Source organism: Vicugna pacos, chromosome 19 (assembly GCF_048564905.1).
Source record: "Vicugna pacos chromosome 19, VicPac4, whole genome shotgun sequence".
NCBI classification, from domain to species: domain Eukaryota; kingdom Metazoa; phylum Chordata; class Mammalia; order Artiodactyla; family Camelidae; genus Vicugna; species Vicugna pacos.
In genome coordinates this window covers 32465660-32492569 of record NC_133005.1, presented here as the reverse complement: position 1 = coordinate 32492569, position 26910 = coordinate 32465660, and the positions used below count along the sequence as shown (strand labels likewise).

General features: G+C 41.3%; 1 protein-coding gene across 17 annotated transcripts in view; it reads left to right on the top strand.

Moving 5' to 3' along the window:
- PTPRT (protein tyrosine phosphatase receptor type T) overlaps window positions 1–26910 on the top strand; it is a 1148549-nt gene that overhangs the window by 5037 nt on the left and 1116602 nt on the right. For 15 of the 17 annotated variants that reach the window (XR_012061742.1, XM_072944247.1, XM_072944245.1 and 12 more), the window contains exon 2: window positions 3080–3159. The exons of the other annotated variants lie outside the window; for them this stretch is intronic. Coding sequence is in view for 14 of the 15 variants with exons in the window: in XM_072944247.1 (XP_072800348.1) it covers window positions 3080–3159 (80 nt within the window). In the remaining variant the exon portion in view is untranslated. The remainder of the gene's footprint in view (window positions 1–3079; window positions 3160–26910) is intronic. 17 annotated transcript variants of the gene reach the window in all.

Sequence of the window (26910 nt, the reverse complement as noted above, 5' to 3'; positions counted from 1 at the left end):
CGATGGAGAGTTCACTGCCTAACCAGGAATCCAAGTCTGAGTCCATTCTTGGACATCCTGCACTGTGATTAAATTCTTCAGAAAAAGTAAAAAATTTCTGCCTTGAATTGTCTGCCTACTGCTTCTGGTCGTGCCCCTGAGGCAGTTCAGTAACCTCACCTGTTTCCTACACACATAGGTCTTTCAGGTGTTTGGAGGCAGCACTCAGACCCTCTCCTTATTCATGTCCTCTCTTGGTGAAATGTCCACAGCTTTCCCAGTCTTTCCTGGGGACTGCTTTCAAGTCCGCTCATCATTTTGGCTGTAACTGCTCCTGTGTGTAGACTCACTTGTGGCCCTCTTCAGGTGTGGCCCTCAGACTGAGCTAGCTCCCCTGGGCTTGTCTGGACCTGCCCATTGCTGCTGCAGCCATGCTGCTCTCTGGGCCACATAAGAGCTGTGGTTGCTGTCTGATTCCTTACTCAGCCCTACCTCTCCTGCTGCGTGGAGCCAAACGGGGTTTGAGAATCTCCTGGAATAGCCCACTGTGGCAGTGTTTGTCTTGGGTATGGAGGTAGGCTAGGCAACAGAACGGAAATCCAGTGCTCATGGGCAGGTGACTCAGAATCATCACTCCAGTCCCTAGGGCAGCCGGGAGGCAGAAGTGCTGATGAGGAAGATCCCAGCTGGCCACGTGTTGGGTGAAAAGCATGAGGCCATGGAGGAAATCTGAAAAGAGTTAGTCCAGAACCCACAGCAGACTTCAGCGAGTGCTGTGGGCTCCACACCTGTCAGAGTCCCATGAGAGGCGATGCTGGGTCCTCTTGCAGATGTTCCCCGAGGCTGGTGCATGTGGGTTTCTGTCCTTCCACCTGACACTGAGCTGCGGCTTGCAGACATTTTACCTATCATTAGTTCCACATGCCATTATTTGGACAAATTTAAGCAGAAGCATATTCCTGAATGCCTTAAGCGCTCATTCTTACCACCACAGCCCTTATCCTGGCAGCAAAAGCTGCATCACATGGTGGCCGTCTAACATCATAGGGCAGAGAAGCTGAGTGGAACCGCCACATGCAGGAGAGCATCCAGGGGTGTGTCCAGGGCACAGAAACCCAACTCCTAGGAGAGGGAGGGGAAGTAAGTCTTTATTAAGGCATTTTGCATGGTCCAGGGACTTTCCTAGGTCAAGACAGACCCAGTCAGGCTCTCCAAAAATTGTAGTCCCAAAGCAGTGGTCCTCAGACATTGGCGAGGACGATTTCAGCACACATCTTTGCAGGCTCTATCCCTCAGGCTTGGAGTCGTGTGGGGCAGGGCCTAGGAATCTGCATGTTTTACATCCTCCTGCATGAATGTAAAGCAGATGCTTTGGGAACTCCTGGCCTGGGACTTTACTACTCAAAGTGTAGTCTGTGGACCACTCCCCATCAGCATCTCCTGAGAGCTTGTCAGACACGCAGGGTCTCAGGCTCCACCCCAGACCTACTAAATCATAACAGGCATTTGAACAAGATTCCCAGGGGGATTAGTGTGGACGTTAAAAGTGTGAAACATTGCCAGTGCAAAGTGCAAGGGAGTCTTGCTTTTGACCCTACTTGTCTATTATTTTGATAAGGGGAAGAGTGTTTTCATGCATTACTTGGTAGTGAAAGTAAGTGAATGAAAATCTTTGCAAAAACCAGAAATGTTCAAAGCAGCTCTATCGATAGTAGCCCCAAACTGCAAACAGCCCAAATGTCTATCAGCAGGTAAATGGATAAACAAAAGGTGACAGATTTGCAAAATAGAGTATTACTCATCAATAAAAAGGAACAATGTGATGAATGCATTATACTATGTAGAAGGAGCCTGACTCAGAAATCTCCATGCTGTGTGAGTTCACTTATATGGCGTTCTAGAAAAGACAGAACTAAAGGGGCAGAAAACAGATTAGTGGTTGTGGGGGCTGGTGTTTGGAGGGGAGGATTGACAGCAGAGGGGCAGGAGTGAGCAAAATGTTCCGTGTCATGATTGTGGCAGTGTGTACACAAAGTGTACGTTTAACAAAACTCATTGAAGTGGATGCTTAAAATAGATGAATTTTACTGTATATAAATTATAATCAATAAAAATCATTTAAATAAAAACCACACCCAGCAAGACCATACCATCGAGTGCTTTGAACCATCTGCTGTTTCCAGAGAGCCTAGGGTTAAACCTCCCATTACCCGACTCATCCAGCCAAAAATGAAAGATGGACCTCCAGGCCTGAAAGGGGTACTGTCTCCTGCAGTGTCTCGTTTTGATAGTCCACTGGGAGAACCTCGCTTTCTGCTACAGGCCGAGTATGGAAAAGAGAGTGTTTTATCAATTAAAGGAGGGATCTGTTATGCCGAAGCGCCTCTAATGTTTTGGTGGCCTGTGTAAGCAAACCAAAACCGAAGGATGTAGATGCCTGCAGGTTAAGAAATGGAAACCTAAGGATAACCAATCACAGCTAACTTGGCTTTAAGCTGTATCCTTTCTTTGCTTCAGCACCTTCTCTATGTAATTTTCCCATCACCCTGTGATGTAGTGTTCCTAACTCCTTCTGGTTTGTTGCTGCCTGATTTGAATCCATTTTTGCTCAAATAAACTCTTTATAATGTTATCTTTTAACAAGAATTAAAAGCAAGTCTTGGGAGCCAGATTGCTTGGGTTCTGTTTCCAGCTCTATCATCTGCTAGGGGTGTAACCTTGGGCAAATTTCTTAACCTCTTAACCTCAGTTTCCTTGACTGTAAAATAAAGAAAGGACTAGCACCTGTCACAAAGAGTGAGAATTTTTTAAAGTTATATTCTAAAGCATTTGTAACAGCGCCTAGCATGTAGTAGGCACTAAGTAAGTATTGGTTATTATTATTTAGTAAATGCAAATTTCATCCATGCTACTCCCTGACCTATGTAGCTATGGAGATCTCTCTCTCTCTCTTTTTAAAATGGAGGTACTGGGAATTGAACCCAGGACCTTGTGCATGCTAAACGTGTGCTCTACCACTGAGCTGTACCCTCCCCCTTGAGATCATTTTTATGGACTTGCTGCAAGCTAAGAGCTGTTGATTTTTCATCTTTTATGACAGGCCGACTCTAAAAGCAGCCTCCGGTCCAATTCTAGCTGTCTTCACTGATGGAGGATTCCCAGAGAATGGCTACTTGGGAGGTGAGAGCAGAATGAGCTGTAAGGTTGGGCCTCAGCTGGGTGTGAATGAGCAGAATGAGCTGTAAGGTTGGGCCTCAGCTGGGTGTGAGACAGTTGCAAGCTGTGGTCAAGATGCTTGGCCTTTTTTGAGCACTCTGGACTTTGCTAATCCCTGACAGGTTGGAGTTCTGATTGCTTATCCTCTCTGAGTTCTTCAGTCTCCACCTCTGAAAAATGGGGCGATCTCAGCTCCCAGGGCTGTGGAGGAGTTCAGATGAGATGGCTTGTGGAGTTCTTGGTTCTTGTCTGGGTTTGGATTCCTCTGGAAGCAGGCCCTAAGACAAGATACAAGTGCGGATTGTTTATTTGGGAGGTGATCTTAGGAAACACTGCTGGGAGAAAAAAGGATATGGAACAAGGAAGGGAAGAAAGGCAGTAAAGGGTACATTCTGGGCTGATGACATGCTGGACAACTGGGGCTTCATTCCCCTGGGGACTCTGGGAGTCAGTGCAAAACACATCTCAGACCAGCGAAGAGAATGGCCTCCTCCCAACTGAGGGGAAGCTGGGGTATCTGTACATCAACTGGCCAGCTGTGTTGGAGGAGGCTGCTTCCAGGAGCATTCACTCCCTACCGGTCCCAGGTTGCCCAAATGGCTGAGTGTCTCCCACAGCCAGAAAGCAAGCCCTGGGGCAGAGAGCCCTGAGGCAAGTGTTCCCAGCAATCTGACTTTGCCCGTAGATGTGAATGTTGAGAAGACGAAGCAGCTAGCTCAGATCTGCCACGGGCATGTCAACTCACCTCCCCTTGCAATTCTGTTTTCATGGCATTTTCCCCTAATAAGAATGGAGAGATGTATGGCTTCTCGTGAACTGACCTTTGGACACGTTTGTTGTGCAGAACACTCCAGCTGTCCCTGTCCCCATCATCTTCCCTGCCTTCATCAGCTCTTCCTTGACATGCCAACCCCAGTGGTTGTCGCTGTGCTCTTCCCATAAAGGGTCAATAATAAAACCAACAGAAATAATTATTCGGGGCCTCAGATTTTGGATTAGTACATGAATACATGTTTATCATGTGAAAAACCTTTTGCTTTGTTTTAAAAAATTATTTTTATTTTTTTGGAGGACATAATTAGGTTTGTTTGTTTGTTTGTTTAACAGAGGTACTGGGGATTGAACCTAGGACCTCATGCATGCTAAGCATGCACTCTACCACTGAGCTATGCCCTCCTCCCATGAAAGGCCTTTTGATACGTGCTGGAGAAAAGCATGATACAAAGTGTGAGACCAAGCAGACTTCAGCTCTAATACCAGCCTGGCAGGTGTCTGGAGGGAGGGAAGGCTGGAGCCAAGGGACTGGCCTTGTGGCCCACTCCTGGTAGGGGTTATAGGCTGTTTCAAGAGTGAATGTCAGTGTTTCAAAACTTTGGCCACCAATATTTTGAATGTGACTTGAAGGGACTCCTGGGAAGAAAGGGTGGAGAGCTTTGGAATTATCCAAGTTTTCACCTTTCTCACAGTGTGCCAATTCATGTCATGCCTCTGAGTCTCACTCCTTATCTATTGTCGACTGAAATAAAATCACACAACGTGAGAGTTGTGGGTTAAGTTTTATTTGGGGCAAAATGAGGACTATAGCCTGGGAGACAGCATCTCAGAAAGCTCTGAGAAACTGTTCCGAGGAGGCATGGGAGAACTCAGTATTATATGTGATTTCAGTGAAGGGGGTGTTGTATGTGCAATCAAGCACACACTGGCTGCCAGTCACAAGTAGCAGTTGTCACTATTGATGAATTGAGTGTTTTTCTAGATAGGAGGAGATGCAAGAATTTGGGCTCATAAAATCTTCTGAAAATATCTAACTGTCTGAAGGCCTGTTCAGCCAGTTTTCTCAGAGCACAGAGTGCCTCATTCCTGACCTCCATCCTGAACTCCTTGCAGGGTGTGTTGGAGGTCAGCGACTGTAGTGGCTCATGATTTAATCCAAGCAGAGTTAGATGGCAAGTGCTAATGTGATCCAATCCTTGTAGAGGCAGATGGCAAGTGCCGATTTTTAGTTAGCACTGTGAAATGGACATAATAGTAGGATGAGGCTCCTAGAGTTGAGTCAAGAAGTAACTCAGATGATGCATCTTCAGTGCATGGCCTGGTAGACCAGATGTCAACAAATGTTTTCTGTAAAGGATGAGGCAGTGTATACTCTGCCTTTGTGGGCCAGATGGTCTCTGTTGCACTTTCCCCAGTCTGCCCTTGTAAGTCTCAAGCCCCCATAGGCTATATGTAAATATTTAAAAACAAGCACTGACCCCTGGGGTAGAGGATGGGCAGAATGGGGAGGATTTTATTTCTCCCTCTTTGAGGGAAGCAATGTTTCCTACTCATCTGTGTCCTCCTTTAGGCTCAGCATAGGACCTGGTACATAGTAGGAAATGTTTACTGAAGGAAGAAAAACAACATACGACATAGAGAAGAGAATAGCTTTTGGAGTCTAACAGACCTGGGTCCAAATTGGCTTATTCTCTCCATGAACTGTCTTTAAAAATTATTCATGTTCCTTGTTAAAAAATGGAAAGGTGAACTCAACTCCCAGTGAAAATTGAGATAAGTGTAGGGACTACTGCAATGGGGTTTTGTGATAGGAGAGCTTGAGCTCAACTGCAAATATAGTAAAGAAAACAGGTAATTTATAGCCAAAGAGCAGGGCGTTGGGGGGTTGGTGGATTGAAAATTACTGAGAGGAAAGAAACATCAGGAGTAAGGGGCAATTCTGGTTAAACCAACCTAACAGGATTCTTGCTGAAGGCAGGCCAGGATGATTAGTCATCACCTGGGGGACAGTAGAGATGAGGAACCTGATCAAATATTGAGTGTGATCAGATACCAAGGGTGGGGGACTCTGGCTAAATCAACTTAGCAAGATTCTTGCAAAAACTGTATATATTAGCAGAAATGAGCTAGGGCTCCAAAATCAGGCCCTAGCTGGGAAGAGAATGCAGAGGAGTCTGATTAAAATTCGGTCAAGGAGATACTGTTTGTCACCTAAGCTAAGACACTTCTTTGAGCCTCTTCACCTGTAAAATGGGTATAATAATCATATGCACCGCATCGCTGTTGCAAGTGTTAATGGAGATCATAAGGAGAAGTGTGGATGCTGAAACATTTTTTTCTAAAAAGAAAGCATAAATAAAGTCTCTACCTTCCAGGAATTTTGACACACGGCCCTCAACCCCTTCATCCCTCTGGATTGCGGGCCGTTTCTCATCTTCAATCTGCACCAACAGCCTTCTCTGCCTCCTCCTGGGCTCTGGGGATGGGTGGGAGAGCACTAGGTAAGAGGGGTGGTTGGCTGTGAAGAGAGTGAGGGGAGACTCATGTTTCCTGTTCTGGATTCAGGACCAGGCTGGCAGTAACAGCAGACAATCAGTTTTTGCCTCAAGGGCTCAGTGTTGGCTGTGAAGAATTAATGGCCAGGAAAGGTATCTGCCAATTATTTTTCCACTCAAGGTGCAGAGATTACAGAAACACAGCAGAGCCGATTTCAGATCCAGGCCTCCCAGCACTGGCTGGCAATTACCCGACTACTGACTTCCCTCCCGGGAGAGTGTAGGAGTCAGGGGTCTCTCTTTAAGGGCATGCTCAGATTTCCAAGTGTGTGCAGAATATTCCATATTTCCACAGAGAAGAGGGTAGGGAAGAAAGGAAGGACACCCATAGATCTTGATTTGTCTGTCCTAGAAACAGGTCCTAAGACAAGGATTTGAGTACATGAAGTTTATTTGGGAGGTGATCCTGGGAAATACCTAAGGAGAGTAGGGAAGTGAGATGGGGAAAGGACAGAGCTTGGAGATGTATTATCAAGCCATTTACATTGTGAATGATGGAGTTTAACCTTAACCTGTGGACTCTGGAAATGATGTATCATATACACCTCAAAATTACCCCACTGGAGGGTGAAGGAGTTGGGGTATTTATACATTGACTTCTGTGGATCATTGGTTGAGAGCTGCTGCAGGGGTGTTAATTACCCAGTGCTTCTGGCCTATTTCACTTGATGTCCAAGACAGTCCTTAAGCAGGAAATGCAGGTGTTTGCAGCTGGCATGCCCTGAAATGGTAAGTCCTGGTGGATTCGAGCCAGGTACCCATAAAATCCACTATAACAGGGATGGAAGACTTGCTCTGGCCCTGGCCCTTAGCATCTGCCATCTCATTTAATCCTTGCATCTATCCAAGATGGAATCTTTAGTTTACCTCCTCTTCTTAGTCCTACTTCTCAGAGCTGGGACTAGGGTGAGGTGACTGAGGCCTTTGTGCCAGGCACAACATTTAAGGGGGCATCAAAAAAAATGGCTATCAAATAATATTTAATGCAATATTTTAAAAGAAGGAATGAATGAAAAAAAATCCACAATGAACAAAATCAGAATCCAGACGGGATCAGTAATAGTGCCAAGCTGAGCCTGAGGCAAAAGGAGAAATCAGTAATACTGATCTTGTTCATCATGGATTTTTTTTGGCATTCATTTTGATTAAAAAATATTTCACTAGAACATTATTAATCTTGATTACTGAGTTTTTTGGCACACCCTTGTATTTGGTGCCCGAGGCAGTACCTCACTCATCTCATCCTGGTCCTGCTCCAGTCTCTCTGTCATCCTCATCTTGGTAGATTGCACTCAGTCCACTCAGGTGCTCAAGCCAGAAATCTGGGGTCCTCCATGGCTCCTCTCCTTCCCATTACTTCTCTCCTGGGCCCACCTCCAAGCATCTCTTTAGTCTGTCTTCTTTTCTCCATCTCCTTGGCCACCACTCCTCCACAGTGAGGTTCCCATTTGTAGTCTTTTTTGACAGACAGGAATGGCTTCTTGGATTTCCCTGTAAGCTTTGATATGCCCACTAGAGCCAGTGCTTCCAGCAGACACAATAGTGGCTGTTTTCCTTGTCCTCTCATTCCCTTCCCTTCCCCAAGTCCTCCCACCTCAGTGCGAGTTCTCTTTCCAGTATGAAATATCTCATTCCCATAGCACTTGGAGAGGCTTCAATCCTGTGACTAAATCTTGATGGACATACACCAGCTTTCTCTACCATCTTAGCTGCTCCACATGGGCATGGAGGTATCCCAAGTCACAGTTTCCTCTTAGAGCTTCAGCAAAGCAAAACTCCCTCTGATCCATCCTTATCCCCTTACCTACTTGGGTTGCTATTTTCTCACCTTCTCATTTTGGGCTGAGGGAGGTAGGGGCACTGGGTCCCTGAGACCCAGTCAAGTCTTTCTCCTATTCACATTCCTTCCAAGTCTCCCTCCTTCCTTGGGTCCACCACCAGGCCTGGCAGGGATCACCTTCTTCTAGAGGGGTGGGCACTTTTCTGACCTCTTTTCCTGAATTCCGTCTCATGATTGCTTATAAACTCCAAATTTAGACTTTGCCCTTGATATGTAAAAGGAAGCCTCTGGAATTAAGAAACTCTATATTTTTTTCCCTGTGGCTAGGTTTTAAGACAACTCTCTCTAGACAGACTCAAAGCCAGACTATGACTTCTTTATTTCAGGTGGTGTCTGCACTCCTCTTAAGGTAATAAATGTCATTGATTCAACAGGGAGTAAGGTGGTGGGGTGAAGGGACACAGAGCATCGTGATTCATGGGGATGCAAAATAGATGGATCCATTTGATAGTTTCAGAAACATTATCCCCTTTACACAGTCAGTGGGTCCCTGAGTTTCCAATGTCTTTGCCCCACTCTGGATGCTCACTATTTTGGGAGAGTTCCAGCAAGTTTCCCTGTTTTAGCATTACCTCCCCACATCAGGGCCGTATTTGTCTTAGGCACATGGTACCCCTCCATGTGGGTTTTTGGAAGGATTAAACAAGATAGTGGGTGTACAGTGAAGCTTCACATAGCAGCTGGCACAGAGTACTCCCTTGGTGTCTGTTTTCTTCCCTCCTCCTCTGCCTGCCTGCCTCCCCAACTTCCTGCCATTCCCTGCTCTCCCTACTTCAGAATTCTGGGCTTCTGTAAACAGAGCTTGGTACTGGATTTGTTAACCTGCTCAGCAAAGCTAATACAGCTCTGGAGCACCAGCCCCTCCCGCTGCTGTTCAGCAGTGCAGTGATTAGGCATAAGTGGGCTGCCGCTACCCAGGTGACTAATTATTAATGCAGCTTTCTCAGCAAAGAGCTAGGTGTGTTGGTTCCCCAGGGCTGTGAATCACCTCGGAGCTGAAGATTTTCCCAGTATCATTTGATTATTTGATCATTGTCATTATTCTACACACACGTACTCACACATACACACAGACTCGTGTGTTTTGGGTCCTGGGTCCTGGCATCTCGGAATCTTGTTTCAGCAGAAGTGCTGGGTTTAGGGAGGTGGGTGGGGGAGTAGAAGAGAGGCCAGAAGTACATCTAGGTACTTACAATCCCTCCCACCCCCCAGGTCTGCTCACTTGTCTTGCCCTCATAGCCTGGGGCTTATTTTGCATCACACCTGTTCTGAGTGTTGTGCACACAAACGACATAGTCCTACAAAGCCCAGTGTGGAATGGACCCTGCTGACCTCTTAGGTCCTGAATTTCTGCCCCTCCTCTCCCCTCTGTCCTCTGTGTTCCAGTCACAATGACATCCTTTTGATGACTTGAAAATATCCACCTCTTTCCCTCCTTGGACCCTCATCACCTGCCCTGCTAGTCTTTCCGGGTACTTGCTTCTTCTCCCCTCTCTTCCCATGGCTGACTTCTCATCCTTCACGTCTTAAGCTCACATGTCACCTTTCAGGAAGTCCTCTTTGACCCCCCTATCTAAAGAAAGCCTCCCTAAGTTTACTTATCACAGCACCTCACTTGCTTCCTTCACAGCATCTATTTCAATTATTGTAACCCATTTTAAATTTGCTTTTCTGTCCCCTCCACCAGATTGAGCAATCCACAGGAGCCATTTTTGTTTTGTTCCCTACACTATCCCCAGCACTTAGTGTTGGCACATAGTAGGTGCTCACTAAATATTTGTGGAAGAGCAATTCTCACTCCCCCTTTCCATTTTATTACCTTAAATACCTTTTGCAGGTGGCCCAATAGGCCATCTGGTTGACCCATCTTGAGAATCATTTTCACGGCCAAGTCTCCTTTTCATTCTTTAGAAGCAGGTGGGGTTGGATCCTGCAACATGTAATGCCTGAGCCTCCACGAGACATGCATTGCCAAGACTAATGCCAGCAGGCTGGTTTCTCTCAGAAAGCTCCTCTCCCTACATCCAGTGAGGGAATGTCAGGGAATAGGAACTCGTCTTCACTGAGAACTTACGATATGATAGCTCTGTGAACCTGGGCAAATTAACCTCTATGGGCTGCAGTTCTCCCATCTCTAAAATGGGGCTAACAGTAACACAGAATTTCTCAGCCTCAGCACTGTTGATATTTACAGCTAGATGATTCTTTGTTGAGTGGTGTGTGTGTCCCGTGCATTGTAGGATTTTTAGCAGCATCTACCCACTAGATGCCAGTAGCAAATCCAGTTATGATGACCAAGGATGTCTCTAGATATTGCCGGATATCCCTTGGATGGTAGAAATCCCACCCCCTCCTCCATTGAGAACCACTCCAGTAATACCTGCCTTACAGGATTATCAGTAGATTCATTGATACAGGTCATGTTCAGTGCTTATGAAAATGCCTGGCACAGAGTAAGGATTTAATATATATGTTTAAAATCTATTATTGTTATTATTAACATCATCATACTGAAGGCCACAGTTGGTTTCAGGAAAGAGAGGTACATACAGGAAGGGAGGCAGTCAGGCCCAGGAAAATCCACTTCTGTGCCAAGGGTATTGGAACCATCTTGTCCCTGCTTCTAATTGTTAAATTTTAAGGAAATCTGCAAACGAGTCATTAGACATACCCATCCTTGAAATTGGCAATGGTTGTATTTACACCATGGGAATCAGCAAATGCTGCGTAGAGTTTCATTTTCGGGAGGCCACCTGGCTACCCAGTGCTTCTTTATTGACACATTAAATGAGAAGATCTTGTCGTGGGCCTATTAACTACTGACATTTTGAAATAGTGATGAACGTAAATGACATTTTGAGATACCAGCCACAACTGTAATAGGATATGAAAATATCTGTGATTTCTATTGGTGACACAGTCACAGGTACTGATTTGTTGCCCACATTCAGATTAGAAGGACGTGCTCAGTTGCAGTCAGAAGTAGAAAATAAATATGTAATTTTTTTCAGCCACTGACCCTCCCCCATGAATTCTATCCGTGGACCTCAGTTAAGACACTCTGCTCTAATGGACACATTCAGTCTTAAAAGTATAAATGAACCTGGGCGATAAAATCAGACAGACCTGAACTTGAATCCCAAGCCAGCCAGATACTTGTAGTTTCCTCAGTCTCTAAATGGGACTTGAAATTGCAGGAGTTGGGGAAATTAAATAAAAGGATGTATTAAGGTGCTTTAAAAGGGGCCTAGCACCCAGTGGGGTGTGTGTGTGTGTGTGTGTGTGTATTTGTGTTGGATGGAGAGGGGCTTTATAACCTGCCTCACACATCCCCCCATGTCTGGAGAGACCTCCAAGTTTGAGCGGCAGAGGTAGTGACACATTTCACCCCAGAGGGCGCTCCTGGATCATCTTTATTTTTAGTTTCTGTCTGGATGAAAAATTTGCGACGTGTACACGGGGCAGAACAAATAGAATTACGATTCGCTTTTCACAAATTGTGTAGTGGATTTCACATACATTCATGCTTGATTTTCCACCGTGTTTCAAACTGTTACAAAAATCCTTTTTTCCTTCCTTTGGGATAGTGGGACGTGTGTCCCAGTGCGGAGGGGGCGTTGTGTTTCCATCCCTCCTTGGCTTCCCCACGGCGCTGGGAGCTTCGTTATTCCTAGGCACAGGACTATTTTTCCAGCTCATTAGAACCTGGAGCTAAGATAAAGGAGGGCAGAGCCATTAGGTAGTAATTTATATGTAAATGTGGAAGTTACCAAGGAAAGAGTGGGCTAGTGTTCTTTAGGAAGCATTCTGGTTGGGACTTTTCTGGAAAGCAGACACACACAAGCCCTGTAATCTCCACTGCCCCTCTGCCAGGCTCAGGGTATGAGGCCAAGGTCACACAGTGAGTGACATGCAAGGCCAGCTCTAGAAGCACAGACGGACCCCAAAGCAGTGTGTGGCCACTTTATGGACCACCTCTAAGGGCAGGAGTCGCCTCTGACCATCCCACAGCCTCACAGTCTCTTTACTTGAGTTTTTTGCAGCCTATTCAGGCTTGGGAGCTTGGAGCTGAGGGGAAAGGTGTCTGGTACACTCCTCTAAGAAGATTTAATCAAACAGTTATGGTGCCCAGCGCTGTGCTGTGTATGTGTGGGGGAAGGTCACTAGCAAAGGAGCCCTTTGGGCTTGATCACAAGCTCTGATATTCAAGTGTCAGGAGTTAAAATGGCAGAAACTCAGAAGGTCAGAGCAGAACCTCTTCCTTAGAGCCAGAGAAAAGCGGTTTCATCCCCACCCCAGCTTTTCTTCCCTGTGGTCAGTAGCCTTCAACTAGCCCATTGCCCAATCTCTTGAGAGTGACAGGGTCAAAGGGACAAGTGAGAGATGGCAGGCTGTCACTCTGTGAGAAGCAGCCTCCACCCTCTTACATCTTTAGCTACCTGGCAAGTAGTTTTCTCAGGCAGGAAGGACATGCTCACCTCTGCAAGTATCTGTGCCATAGACTAGCTTAGTGCCCAAACCTGAGCCTGGCCCACAGCAATATTCCCCCTCCTTAGGCATGGGGGTGAAGCATGGGGCTGGAGGTGATGTGTGTTGGGGGAGATTGAGCATATCCTTAAACCAATAGGTCATGATTAAGAGTCTGATCTTGGTCTCAAGAGCAATGGGAAAGCCTCAGAGAGTGTTGAGAAAGAAACTGATGTGGTGAGATTTGTGGTTTAGAAAGATCTCCCTGACTTCCATGGAGAATGAGTGAGAGTCAGTGGACAGAAAGATGAGTTAACAGGCTGCTTCAGTCATTTAGAAGAGAGATAAGGTGCCTGAGCCACGATAGTGGTAGTAGAGGGGCAGGAAAGAGGATGGATTTGATAGAGACCCAGGAGGTTGAATTGATAGCACTTGGTGACTGACTGGATGTGGTAGTGAGAGCGAGTGAGTAATGATACTCAAGCTGATGGCTTGAGCAACTGGATAGGCAGGGATGTCTGCAGTTTCCTGAGACTGGATTTGCAGGGGGAGAAGCATTAGGTTTAAGGGGAAAGAAGATGAGGTTGTTTTGGTTCTGCTGAGTCTGATGAACTGGTAGGACATCCAAATAGAGTTGTCTGGTTGGAACACAAGAGAGAAGCTTAGGAGGTATTAGCAGATAGATGGTGATTAAATTGAGACAAGGAAAGATCTGAGGAAAAAATCCAGAGGGAAATGATGGGAAAGATGGGAAGAGGAAGATGACTTCACAAAGCTGACGGGAGAAGTGATGGCCAGAGAGGCAGGGATGGGATCCAGAGTGCTGTGGAAGTTGATGGAAAAGAGTATTTCAGGGAGACAGATCCAGCAGTGTGAAATACCAGACAGAGGTCAAATAAGATGAGGACTCGGCGAGAATAGGGGTTGGAGCGGGGTTGAGGGGTGAATGGGAGGTGAGAATGTGGAAGCTCCCTCCCTCTACTCCTTCCAACAAAGAGAAGGAAATAAGAGTCCCCTGGAATCCTACCACCCTGGGATAACCATTATCAGCATTTTGGCGCCTAGCCTTCTGTGCACCTCTTTAGGTACCACATACTGCATTCATGTAGACACTTTAACTCAAATGGGATGATATACAAGCTGTACTGGTCATAGATTTCCCCCCTTAACCCTACATCAGCACTCAACCCTTAGCTTAGCCTCCTCCCATAAACTGTGTTAACAATGTAATACATGTTCTTCCATATTTTTTCTCTACATATATAATCCCATACAGCATGTGTGTGTGTGGTTGCTTTTTAAAAATAGTATCATATTCACAGTTGTTTTTCTCCCTTAACAATATCTCAGTGAAATTCCTTTAAACTATCTGGAGGAGCTCCGATTCATTTTTTTTAGTGGCCATGTGATAGTCCATGGTGTGGTTATGCCACACTTTATTCAAGTGAACTCCTACTGGTATTCACTTTGCTTCCAGTTCTTGGTCACTAGGAACAATATTGTAATAAGCCTTTTTTTTAATTTAATTTTTTGCAGGGGGAGGTAATTAGGTTATTTATTTGTTTATTATAATGGAGGTGCTGGAGATTGAACCCAGGACCTCATGCCTGCTAAGTATGTGCTCTACCACTATGCTGTAACCTCCCCCACAATAAACATTCTTATACATCTGCTCTTATAGACTAGTACTTTTATTTCTATGGGATAGATTTCCAAGAATAAAATTGTTGAGTTGAAGAGGATATGTATTTTTTTCATTAAAATTTTATTCTAGAAAATTTAAATATATAGGTAAAAGAACTATACAATTAACACCGATATACCCATCACCTGTATTTACAGTGAAACTTTTTCTGTATTTGCTCATCTACCAGCTACTCATTTGTCTCTTTATTTATCAGTTCATCTTATTTTTGGTGCATTTCAAAGTTGTAGACTTCCGTACACTTCACCTCTAAACACTTAGCATCGTATTATTAATTTTAGTTCAGTATTTGTTTACAAATTTTTTTCAGATATAATTTATATAAAATGATATGCTTGAATCGCAAGTGTACCTTTCAACAAGTTCGGACAAATGCATACGCCTACGTATCCCAAATCCCAACTAAGTTATAGAACATTACCATCCACTCCAGAAAGTTCTCTCATGCTCTTTCCCAGTCAGTGCCACCCCACTTCCTCAGAAACAACCACTGGCCTTTTTCATGACATATCACTTTTTTCTGTTCTCGAATTGCATGTAAATGAAATCATTTAGTATATGTATGTTTTATTTAGTAAGCCTCTTTCACTCTTCAAAATATTTGTGAGATTTATTTATATTGTTGTTTATACCTTTTCTTTGCTCAGTAGTACTTTATGACCACATCGCAGTATATTTATCCATTCTTCTGAGCTGTTTTCAACTTTTGATTATTATGAATAAAGCTGCTATGAACATTTGTGTACAAGCCTTTTTGTAGACATGCTTTTTTTTTTTCTTGGGTAAATAGCTAGAAGTGAGATGGCTGGTCATAGGGTAGGTATATGTTTACATGACACTGACTTTTTTTTAAGACACTGATGGATCTTTTCCCCAAATGTACCATTTTACACTCCCTTCAACATGGTGTGAGTTCTGATCACACCACATTCTTAACGATAATGGGTGTTGTTAGTCTCTAAATATATCCACTTTGGTAAATATGTAGAGGTATCTCACTGTGATTTTAATTTGCGTTTTTCTGATGACTGATGATGTTGAGTGCGTTTTCATGTGCATGTGGGCCACTCATGCTTTCTCTTGTGAAGTGTTTGCTTAGCCAGTTAAAAGTTTTTACCATTTATTAATGGGCTTTTAATTTTATTATTATTGAATTGTAGGATGCTTTTTTAAAAAATATTTACTTTGAATACTGGCTATTTGTCAGATATATATATATTTTTTTTACATTTTTATTGATTCATAATCATTTTACAGTGTTGTGTCAAATTAGATATATATGTTTTGTGTACTTTTTTCCATTCTGAGAATTGCTTATTCATTTTCTTAAAGGTGTCTTTTGAAGAGTACAAGTTTTGAATTTGTATAAGTCTAATTTATAATTTTCTTCTTTTATGATCATTATTTTTATGATTATTTTATGATTTTTTAAAATTGCTTTCTAAGTCCTGGCTAAGAAACCTGCCAAAGTAGCTTAGTCCCTAGTGGACAAGAAAGTCTTCTACATTTTCTTCTAGAAGTTTTAGAGTTTTAGCTTTTATGTTGAGGTCCATGATTCATCTTGATTTAAATCTTTTAAAATCTTTTTAAAACTTTTGTACAAAGTGTGACGAGGTAATGGTTTAGGGTCACTCTTTTTCCATATTGGATGTCCAGTTAACAGAACAATATGTTGAAAACATTTCCTTTCTTTATTGGACTCTTTCGTTTTCTTCATCAAAAATCAGATGACCCCATAAATGAATATATTCCTGAGCTCTCTACTCTGTTGCACTGAACTATTTGTCTGTCCTTATGCCAGTGCTCCAATGCCTTGATTACTATAGCTTCATAGTAAGCCTTTCAAGTCAAGTTGTGTTAGTCCTCTAAATTTGTCTTTTTACAAAAGATTGCTTTAGATATTGCTAGGTCCTTTGCATGTCTATATAAATTTTAGAATCAGTTTGTCAAATTCTACAAAATGGACTTATATTATGGTTTGGATTGTATTAAATGTATAGATCTTAAAAACATTGAGTATTCCAATAGATACATCTGGAATATCTTTCCATCTGTTTAGATTCTCTTTAATTTCTCTCAGTATTTATAGTTTTTAAATGTAGTTTTGATGTAAAGGCTTTTATTGTAGAGGTAACGTCTTTTGTTAAATGTATCCCTAAGTATTTAATGTTTTTTGACAATAAAGTAAAGGAGATTGCTTTTCTAATCTCAATTTCCAATTTTTCACTGTTAGAATATAAAAATACAATTGATTTTTGTATATTGTCCTAGTATCTATAAGTTTGCTAATTTATTTGTTAGTTCTAGTGGATGTTTTGTAGCTTCTTTTATTTTTTAAACTTTTTTTTTTATTGAGTTATAGTCATTTTACAATGCTGTGTCAAATTCCAGTATAGATCACAATTTTTTAGTTATACATGAACATGCATATATTCATTGTCACATTTTTTTTCACTGTGAGCTACCACAAAAATTTGTATGTATTTCCCTATGCTGTACAGTATAATCTTGTTTATCTATTCTACATATGCCTGTCAATGTCTACAAATTTTGAACTCCCAGTCTATCCCTTCCCACCACCCTCCCCCTTGGCAACCACAAGTTTGTATTCTATGTCTATGAGTCTGTTTCTGTTTTGTGTTTATGTTCTTTTTTTTTTTTAATTCCACATATGAGCGATCTCATATGGTATTTTTCTTTCTCTTTTTGGCTTACTTCACTTAGAATGACATTCTCCAGGAACATCTATGTTGCTGCAAATGACGTTATGTTGTCATTTTTTATGGATGAATAGTATTCCATTATATAAATATACCACATTTTCTTTATCCAGTCATCTGTTGATGGACGTTTAGGCTGTTTCCATGTCTTGGCTATTGTAAATAGTGCTGCTATGAACATTGGGGTGCAGGAATCTTTTTGAAGTAGGGTTTCTTCTGGATATGTGCCCAGGAGCAGGATTTGTTTTGTAGCTTCTTTAAGGTTTTCTATGTAAACAGTCATTCAAAACAGAGACAGTTTTACTTCTTCCTCCAGTTTGTACACCTTTTATGTTTTTTTGCTTTTGTTTTTTGCCTTACTTCACTGGCTGGGACCTCTGGTACAGTGTTAAATAAAGGTGCTGAGAATGGATATCCTTGCCTTATTCCCAATCTTAGGGGAACTATTTAACTATTCAATATTTAACTATTAAGTATAATGTTAACTGATAATTTTTGAAGATGTCATTAATTAGGTTGAAATTTCTTTTTAATTCTGGTTTTCTGGAAGTTTTTTTCTAAATGAATGGCTGTTGATTAATTTTTTCAAATGTATTTCCTGACTTTATTTACAGAAGTCTTTGATTTTTCTTTTTAGTCTGTTGATATGGTTAATTACATTGATTGGCATTGCATATGTTAAACCAACCTTAGATTCCCAAGATACACCCAATATGGTCATGATGCGTTTTGTTTTTTTATATTGTATTGGATTCCATTAGCTAATATTTTGTGAGGAGGTTTTACATCTATGTTCATGAAGGATATTGGTCTGAAATGAAAAAGAAAATTTCTATGTCAGCTTTGTCATCAGGCTTATGTTATTCTCATAAGATGAGTTGGAAAATGTTCTTTTCCATTCTGAGTTTTTATAAGATGGGAATTAATTCTTAATAAAATTCACTGGTATAACTACATGAAGTTTTCTTTGTGGGAAGGTTTTTCTGTGTGGATGTGTGGGAAAGTTTTAAATTATCGATTCAACTTCTTATTAGATACATGACTATTTACGTTTTCTATTTTATTTTATATCAGTTTTAGAAAGTTGTATTTTTCAAGGCATTTGTCTGTTTGATCTAGGTTGTCTAAATGATTTTTAGCATAAAGTTATTTATAATATTCTATTACTATTCTTTAAATATCTGAAGGATTCATGAGGCTATCTCCTTTTTGATTCCTGATATTGGTAATTTGTGTTTTTTCTCTTCTCTTCTTGGTCAGTCTAGTAGTTTATTAATTTTACTGATCTTTTCAAAGAACCAGCTTTTGACTTTATTTTTCTTCATTTTCTATTTTGATAATTCTGCTCTTAAAAAAGTAATCTTCATTTCTACTACCATTGGATTTGCTTTGCTTTTATTTTTTCTGGTTTGTTGAGGTGGACACTTAAGTCCTTTTTTTACATCTATCTGATTCTCTCATATAAATATTTAGATTGTGAAGTTCCCACTGAACACTGCTTTAGCTGCATCCCACAAGTTTAGATATATTTTATTTTTATTATTCATATAAAAGTGTTTTAAAATTTCCCTTGTGATTTCTTCATGGACTCAATGATTATTTATAAGTTTGTTGCTTAATATCCAAAGGTTTGTTTTTTTCTATGTGTCTAATTGCTAATGATTTTAAATTTAATTCCATCATGGTCAGAAAACACACTCTATATCACTTCAATTTAATTTTATTGAGACTTTTGTAATGGCCCTGGCTACGGTCCATCTTGGTGAATGTACCATGGGCATTTGAAAAAAAAAAGTGTATTCTGCTATTTTGGGGTACAGTGTTCTATAAATACAAATTAGATCCAGGTGGTTTATGGCATTGTTCAAATCTCTAAAATTTTTAATGATGTTAAAAATCTCGTTGTTCTATAAATTTCTGAGAGGAGTGTTGGATTTTTGTCAGTTTTCGTTTCATGCATTTTGAAGCTCTGTCATTAGGTGTAATTATAATTTTTATGTCCTGATGAAAATGGACCATTTTACCATCATGAAATGTCCCTTTTAATCTCTTATAATACTCTTTGTCTTGAAGTCTCTTTTATTGGAAATAGCATAGCCCCTATTCCAGACTTTTTATGTCCTGATGGTATACTGTGTAATGTATCTTTTGTCATCCATTTCTTTTTATCTATCTGTATTATTATGTTTAAAGTATGTCTTGTAGCCAGAACATAGCCTGTCTTTCATTTTTGTTTTATAATCTGTTCTGACATTTTCTGCCATTTAGTTGGAATGTTCAGCCTTTGACAGATACTGTGATTATGGATATGATTTGACATAGGTCTATCTTACACATACATTGTTTCTCTGTTCTTCTTTTTCTGTTTTCTTTGGGTTAAATAAATAATGTTGAGAACTCCATTTTAATTAATTATTTAATTTATTAATTGACTTTTTAGCCATACATTTTTGCATTTTTTAAAGCATTTGTTTAGTGATTACACCATTCATTCATTTTACTTAAATTTAACATTTTACCATTTCATGTGAAATTTAACAGCCTTGCAACCAATAGGTCTCTTTACTGTCACACCCCCAATCTTTATACCATATTTATCATGTATATTACAACTATATCCAGTATAAACCCTGCAATACAATGTTAAATTTTTACTTTAACTGGTCAGATTTACCTACATATTTAACACTTCCAGGGATTTTCATTTCTTCCAGAAGAGATGAGTTTCCTTCTATGTCATTTCATGAACTTCATTTAGTATTCCTTGTAGTGCAGGTCTGCTGGCAATAAATTCTCTTAGTTTTTTTTTCACTTGAAAATATTTTTTATTTCCCCTTCATTGCGGTGCACAGACCCTGAGGTGACTCCCAGTGATTCCCCATCTTCTGGTGTCCATGTGCTTATAGAACCTCCCAGCTTGAGTGTGGGCGGGACCTATGAGTTGCTTCTTACCAGTAGAATATAGCAAAAGTGATGGGCTGCCACTCCCATTATTATGTTCCAGTGTAAAAGACTCTTGTCTTGCTGGCTGACTCTAGAGTTTCTCTTTCATTTTTTGGCTCTGAGCAAGCAAGCTGTCAGGGCAAGAAAATTGCAGGCAGAATCTAGTTGTTGAGGATGGCCTCATCTTCCAGACTCTAAGAAATGAATTTTACCACCAACTGAGGTGAGTTTGGAAGAGGATTCATTGTTGTTAGTCAAGCTTCTGGAGGAGGACTGAGCTCTGGCTGATACTGTGATGGCAGCCTTACAGGGTCCCAGCTGAGCCATCCTCTCATTTCTGATTCACTGTGAGATAGTAAATGTGTGTTTTTTAAAGCTGCTAAGTTTGTAGTAATTTCTTATGCACAATACATTCATTTTTGAAGTATATTTTAGTGGATTTAGAATTCTGGGTTGACAGTTTTTCTTTCATCACTCTAGAGATTATTCTGTGGTCTTTTGGCCTCCATGATGTCTGATGTGAAGTCAGAAGTCATTCAAATCACTGCTCCCTGCCACGTGTAACTTTTCTCTGGCTGCTTTCATGATACTTTTCTTGTCTTTGGTTTTCAGCAGTTTGATATGATGTATCCATATGTGGTTTTCTTCTTATTTTTTCCTGCTTGGGGGTTGTTGAGCTTCTTGACTCTGTAAATTTATAACTACACCTTAATGGGAAAATTTTGGCCATTATTTCTTTAAAAAAACTTTTTTTGTCTCCTCCTCTCCTTGCTTTCTGGGACTCCACTTATACCTATGTTAAACCTTTTAGTATTGCTCCACAGATCCCTGAGATGTTATTTTTTTTAATTTTTTAATTTTTTTAGTTTTTTCTTCATTTTCTTCAGGTTGGACAACTTCTACTTACCTTCAAACATATTGACTCTTCTATCACCTTTGATTTCTTGTTAAACTCCTCAAGTGATCTTAAAAAAATTCCAGATGTGTAATTTTTAGTTCTAGAATGTTCATTTTGTTCTTTTCTATAGTTGAAATTCCCTACTTATTCATTTTTTTGAAGCATATTTTGAGCCCTTGAGCATACTCATAATAGTTGCTTTAACATTATCTTATGTGGGTTGTAATTTCTGAGTTGCAGATGCTGGGACAGAGATTTATGGTGTAGTAACACCTGTGAAAGGAAATTCCAAGAAGGGGGTTTGGGCAGGGGAACCATCACATCATGGTGTACACTTAATACTGTCTCTGCCAACCTGACAGGGGAGGTTGGAGGTGACAGTTGCCCATGAAAGGAGTCCCCCATTGGGCAGAAGTGGCTAGATTGTTGTACCACTTGCTTGCCCAATCGTTGACCAGAAGCCACTTAGTGAAGATGAGCTAATAATAACTGTTCAGTTCTTTCAGCCTTAGCTGGTTGTAGTGGCTTTGAAGTGTGCGAACTTGGCTCAGCTGAACTGCATTTTACAAATTCTCTTACTTATATATTTCTTGTTAGCGTGGGCCATAAGAGAGATTCCTGTGGGATATTTTGAGGGCAGAGGTGAAACAGCAGCTCTTTTGTAGTTCACACACATTGTCACGTATCTGCTGGCTTACTATGATGATGATGAGTTCTTGCAAGTCCTTGAGTGTCTTTCTTCTACCATATTGTGTGAATAATTTCTTAGCCAGCTGTCCTTTTATCTTGATGGACTGTTCAGGCTACCCAGATCTTTCCTCTGTTGAGGAAAATTTCCTTCTGGTCTGAGCTTAATTTTTACCTCTTTTCCTACCGTTACTTTGTCTCTGTCTGGAACTTCTCTCTTTGCATGTTAGCATCCCTGGATCTTTTCTCTAAATCTTTTATCTTTTCCCCCATGACTTTCATCTTGTTGTCTTTTTTCTCGAAGCTTTAAGATATTTCTTACACTTTATCTTCCAGTTTGTGATTCAGGGCTCAAAATGACATCCTTTCCTTTAATTCATCTATAGGCTTTTTTTTTTAAAGCTCAAAGTTGTTGTTTTTAAGTTCCAGAAATTCTTTTTGTGATGGGTTTGGCTCTTCTTATAGAGTGCAATCATTTTAAAAATTGAGGTGTTAACTGGTTTCTTCCTGCTGCAGTTCTGTTCACTGATCATGTGGTCTGATTGTTCTGTCTCACCCGCCTCTGAGGTCCCTCTGTTGGGTGGTAATCTTTTGCCCTCTGCTCCTTGGAGTTTAGATCACTGAGACATGTCTTTAAAAATGGGCAGAGGAAAAAAGTCTCTGGCTCTGAGGACCTGTGATCCATGGGAGGCTGTCAGCCCCCTGCCAAGGCATCCAAAAGAGGCTTCTCTATTCCCTGGTCTCTCTGAACTCTCCTAGACTTGAGGGTGAATAACTCAGCCCATGTCAGCAACTTCTTGGTGCTTTAAATGTCAGTAAGGCTCAGCAACTTATGTAGCATCTAAAGATCCTGAATGCCTAGATTTTCCTTGGAATGGCCACTTTTGGCTCCTACCCCTTCACTGCCCTCTAGTTAACTGTCCAGGAGGGATGGAGTCACACAATGGTGATTTCTTCAGGAACCAGCTCTTGCTCAGAAAAGGCAATAGGCTGGAGTAGGGATGGGAAGAAAAGGGAGTCCATACATGCAGCACTGCCTTCAGAATCCCCATGTTAAAGTATAATTTCCAAAATGTTGAAAACTTAACTTTCCATAAAGTGAGCATGTGTCAAAGATTTAATTAACTCCTTGAAATGAGAGAATCAGCAAGATGGTAAGGAGAGTTCGAAAAAGTATGAGAGAGACAGAAATATTTATAGTCACTTAAAAGAAAGAACATTGGAATAAGACTGCTAAAGTGCATGTAAAGATATCTGTAAGCTTTGGGTTATCATCTTTGCCTTTACTTCTCTACAGGATAAAATTCATTGGTCGCCGTTAGTTTTTGAGGGTTGATGTCTATGCTTTCAGAGTTGTAAAGTAGCCTGATCAATGATAAATACAGTAAACACCCCTAAAACACCTCTGTTGGACAGCATTGTCCAAAAGTAATACAAGGCAAGCCCCCAAAGTCAGCCACATATGCAAAGACTTATTTTATTTACTTTAACTCAGTGAGTTCACAATAGCATCATTTAAACATGTGTTGTGGGTTGAATTATGTCTCCCCAAAAGATATGTTGAAGTTCTTAGACATGTTGGAATAAGTGACCGTATTTGGAAATACATACCCCGCGGAGGTGATTAGTTACGATGAGGTCATACTGAAGTAGGGTCGGCCCTTCATTCAATAAGACCAGGGTCCTTAAAAGAGAAGAGAAGTCCATGTGATGACGCAGGCATGGAGGGAGAAGGCCACATGATGACAGAGGCAAAGAACAGAGAGAGGCAGCTGAAAACCAAGGAACACGAAAAATCATGATCTGGAAAGATGTGAGTAAAGGTTCACTACAAGTTTCATAGGGAGCATTGTTCTGCTGACACCTTGATTTTGGACTTTTAGCCTCTGGAACTATGAGACAATAGATGTCTATTGTTGTAAACCACCCTGTTTGTGGTACCTTGTTATGGCAGGTATCAGAAACTAATACAACATATAATATAAACATTATTCATAAGATATTTGACATTCTTTTTTTTTTCTTACTAATCCTTGAAATCCAGTATGTGTTTTACACTTATAGCCCATCTCAGTTTGGATCAGCTACATTTCAAGTGCTCAATAGCCACACGTGGCTGATGGCTACCATACTGGAGAGCGCAGTTCCAAGAAGCTCAGATGATGGGGGGTAGGGCAACTGCTTGGCAACACTCAGCACTGAAGGAACACAGTAATTTCTTTGTCTCTTTTCCAAGTGTTAGCCCATTTTCCTTAATATTGTCTTCTGCCCATGACAACTCTGAACTAACGATAGAACCTGGTAGAGAAAGAGAGGCAAATCAAGAGGTAACTGAGTGAGAAAAAGCTCTGAAAGAGCAAGGGTGTCTGAAATCTTGTGCTCAAGGTCCAGGGTAAGATACTTTTGTTCAGATTTTAAAAATGGGCCACTCTGGGTGGAGGTATTAGAAAAGGTACGCTTGTCTGGGCATCTCCTTGCTAGGGTGTAGGACTTGGAAAACAAAGATGGATTGGATTTCAGTTCCTACTGTCACCTTGGCTAGGGGCCCTTGTGCAGTGCCCAACCTGCACAACTTCACTGGCATGCGTCACTGAGGATGATAATCAGCTTCAGATGGTCAAGTGATGGGACCTTCTTCACTCTGGCAGGAAGGAGAATAGGGGAGTAAGGGGATGTGGCTGGGAGCAGGAAAGAGTGAGGGATGTGGAAGGAGGTTGAGGAGATTCTGTTTGATGGCAATATTTTCACTGTGAAGGAGAGATGGGCTGAGAGTGAGGGTCAGAGTTTCGGTGGGAGAGGCAGATCTGAAACATCTCTTATCTTCAGAAGAGGACAGACCGGAACAAATCAGAAGGCTGTAGAGCAATGTCACGGCCTGACAGACTTTTGTCTGGAGCAGAAGGCAGGAGTGTAAAGGTGAGAAAGTGAACGGTAAGTTCACTAGGTGCCAGAGGGACAGGAGGGAAGGAGGATGGGCTGTTGGCCAGACACAAGACAAAACCCTAGCGGGTTGCTTTCATCAAATAATGTTTGCTGGTCCCTATGCCAAGCACTTTACAAATATTAAGTCATTTGAGTTTCAGTTGTTACTGCCACTGAGCAGAGGAGAAAAGGAAAGCACAGAAAGGTTAAGCGATTTGCTCAAGGTCACACAGCTAGTAAGTGGCAGAGTTAGGATTCAAACCTAGGCTGTCTGGCTCTAGCAGCTTTGTAGAAAGGACTCCACCCCTTGTACTGTGAGAGGCCTTCCCTTCTAGCAGAGGTATCTGTGAGATCATGGGATCAGTCTCAAGGATGGAGTAAGGTGATTTTTTTTAAAGCCAAAAAAAGAATTTTTTGTTTTGTTGAGTCAAGACTAAATATTCTGGTGTTGCAATGTCTAAATGCCTTGTGTTCACAGGGAGGATCTGGGAACTGTCCATAGGTCTGCTTTCTGCTCCAGGCTCAGAGAGTCCTGGGTGGCCCAAGGGACTGGAGGGTGAGGTCAGGGAGTGCCACTCATCTTCTTTCATTAGTTGGGAGGGAAGGGGCTGGAGGAGTTTAGACCTTGGGGTCTTATCTCTCCGTGTAGAGCCCTTCATCTGAGAGAAACCATTTTTCCACCTTCATTATTTTTTAATTTAGAAAAACATGCCAAAAACAGCTTTGTAATAATCTCAGGACTGGTTTGATAAAACCCAACATTTCCACTGAAGCTACCAGCAGAATCACTTCTGTCAGCCACCAGCCTTGTAAAAGGAGTGAGTGTATTTTCTGTTCCCATGATCACCCCTCAATGGGAATGAGGTCGATTTCAATGACTATCTAATAAAGGAATAACTCAGCGTTAAAAAAAAAATTAGAATCCCTAGGAACCCTAGAGGCAAAAAGGCAAAGGAAATTTGATCTGGTGAAAACTGAAATCTTTTTTAAAGGAATGCTTTATTATTATTTTTTCCCAAAAACTACATTTTAAAAACAGTAGGTTGGTTTATCAACAAATCTCTATTTAAGGAATTGAATAAGGAACTGATTATACAGCTGGCAAAACCTCACTACTCCAACACATTCTAAGATGGTCTAATTTAGTGAAAGGTCTGAATCAGTTTGAAGCATGTGGTTTTGTAACTCTGACGTGCTTAATTACCTTCAACTCAGACGAAGCCAAGAAACTCATTCTTTCAGATTGTGGCCTCCAGAGCCTGGGGGAATTTGCAGCAACAAGCTGATAAAGATGTTTGTAATTAGCATATCAATTGTGCAGTATTAATCACCTACTTCCTGAGGGTCACACTATTTATTTTGTACAGGAGGCAGTATCCCATCTGTGGTCTGGTTCCTGTTGGTGTTTGCACACCTGAAGAGAATCTTAACTCCCTCCCCGCCAACTCCATGGCCACCACTGCAAATATAACATATAGATGTGGAGACTGAGGCTTAGGGAGAGGGAGTGCCTCGCTCAAGGTTTTGAAGCTGAACTGTAGCTAGAACACGTCTCCTTGAGACTCTCAGACCAGTGCTCTCTGTAGTGAATGTCAGAGCACTTGGTATATGGTAGTTACATTATTCATAGAAGAAGAAAATGTTAGAAAATGGTTCTCTGCTGTGTTTTAGACATTTCCCCTATAATCTTGCCAGTTACTGATTTGGCTTCTCTGTGTAAATAATAATATGTATACAGCAGTTATTATGTACTAGGTACCATCCGAAATACTGCATATATCCTCACTTAATTAATCCTATCAACAACCCTGTGTCCTATTCTTGTCATGGCCTAGTTTATACTTAGGGAAACTGAGGCCCACAGAAGTGATGTAAAATGCCTAAAACAGATTCTCATAATTTCTCTGTTCCCAGTATCCTTAATATCTTAGTATTTTTTCATGGTACCCAAAGGCCAAAAGAAATACCAAGTAGGTTTGCTTATTAAGTAGTTAGATGCGAACAACTTATACATATTTATGTCCTAATACCTTAGTAGTTATTGGAAAAAATAATTCATGCAAATTGAAAGAAAAAATGTATTCCATCTTAAACAAGCAGAATTAACGTAGTAATGGAACTGCACATAGTCTCAAAACTTAGAATCAGGTGGGACATTTCTTGTTATTGATTTTCACATGGTACTTGCTTTTTATTACTGTAAC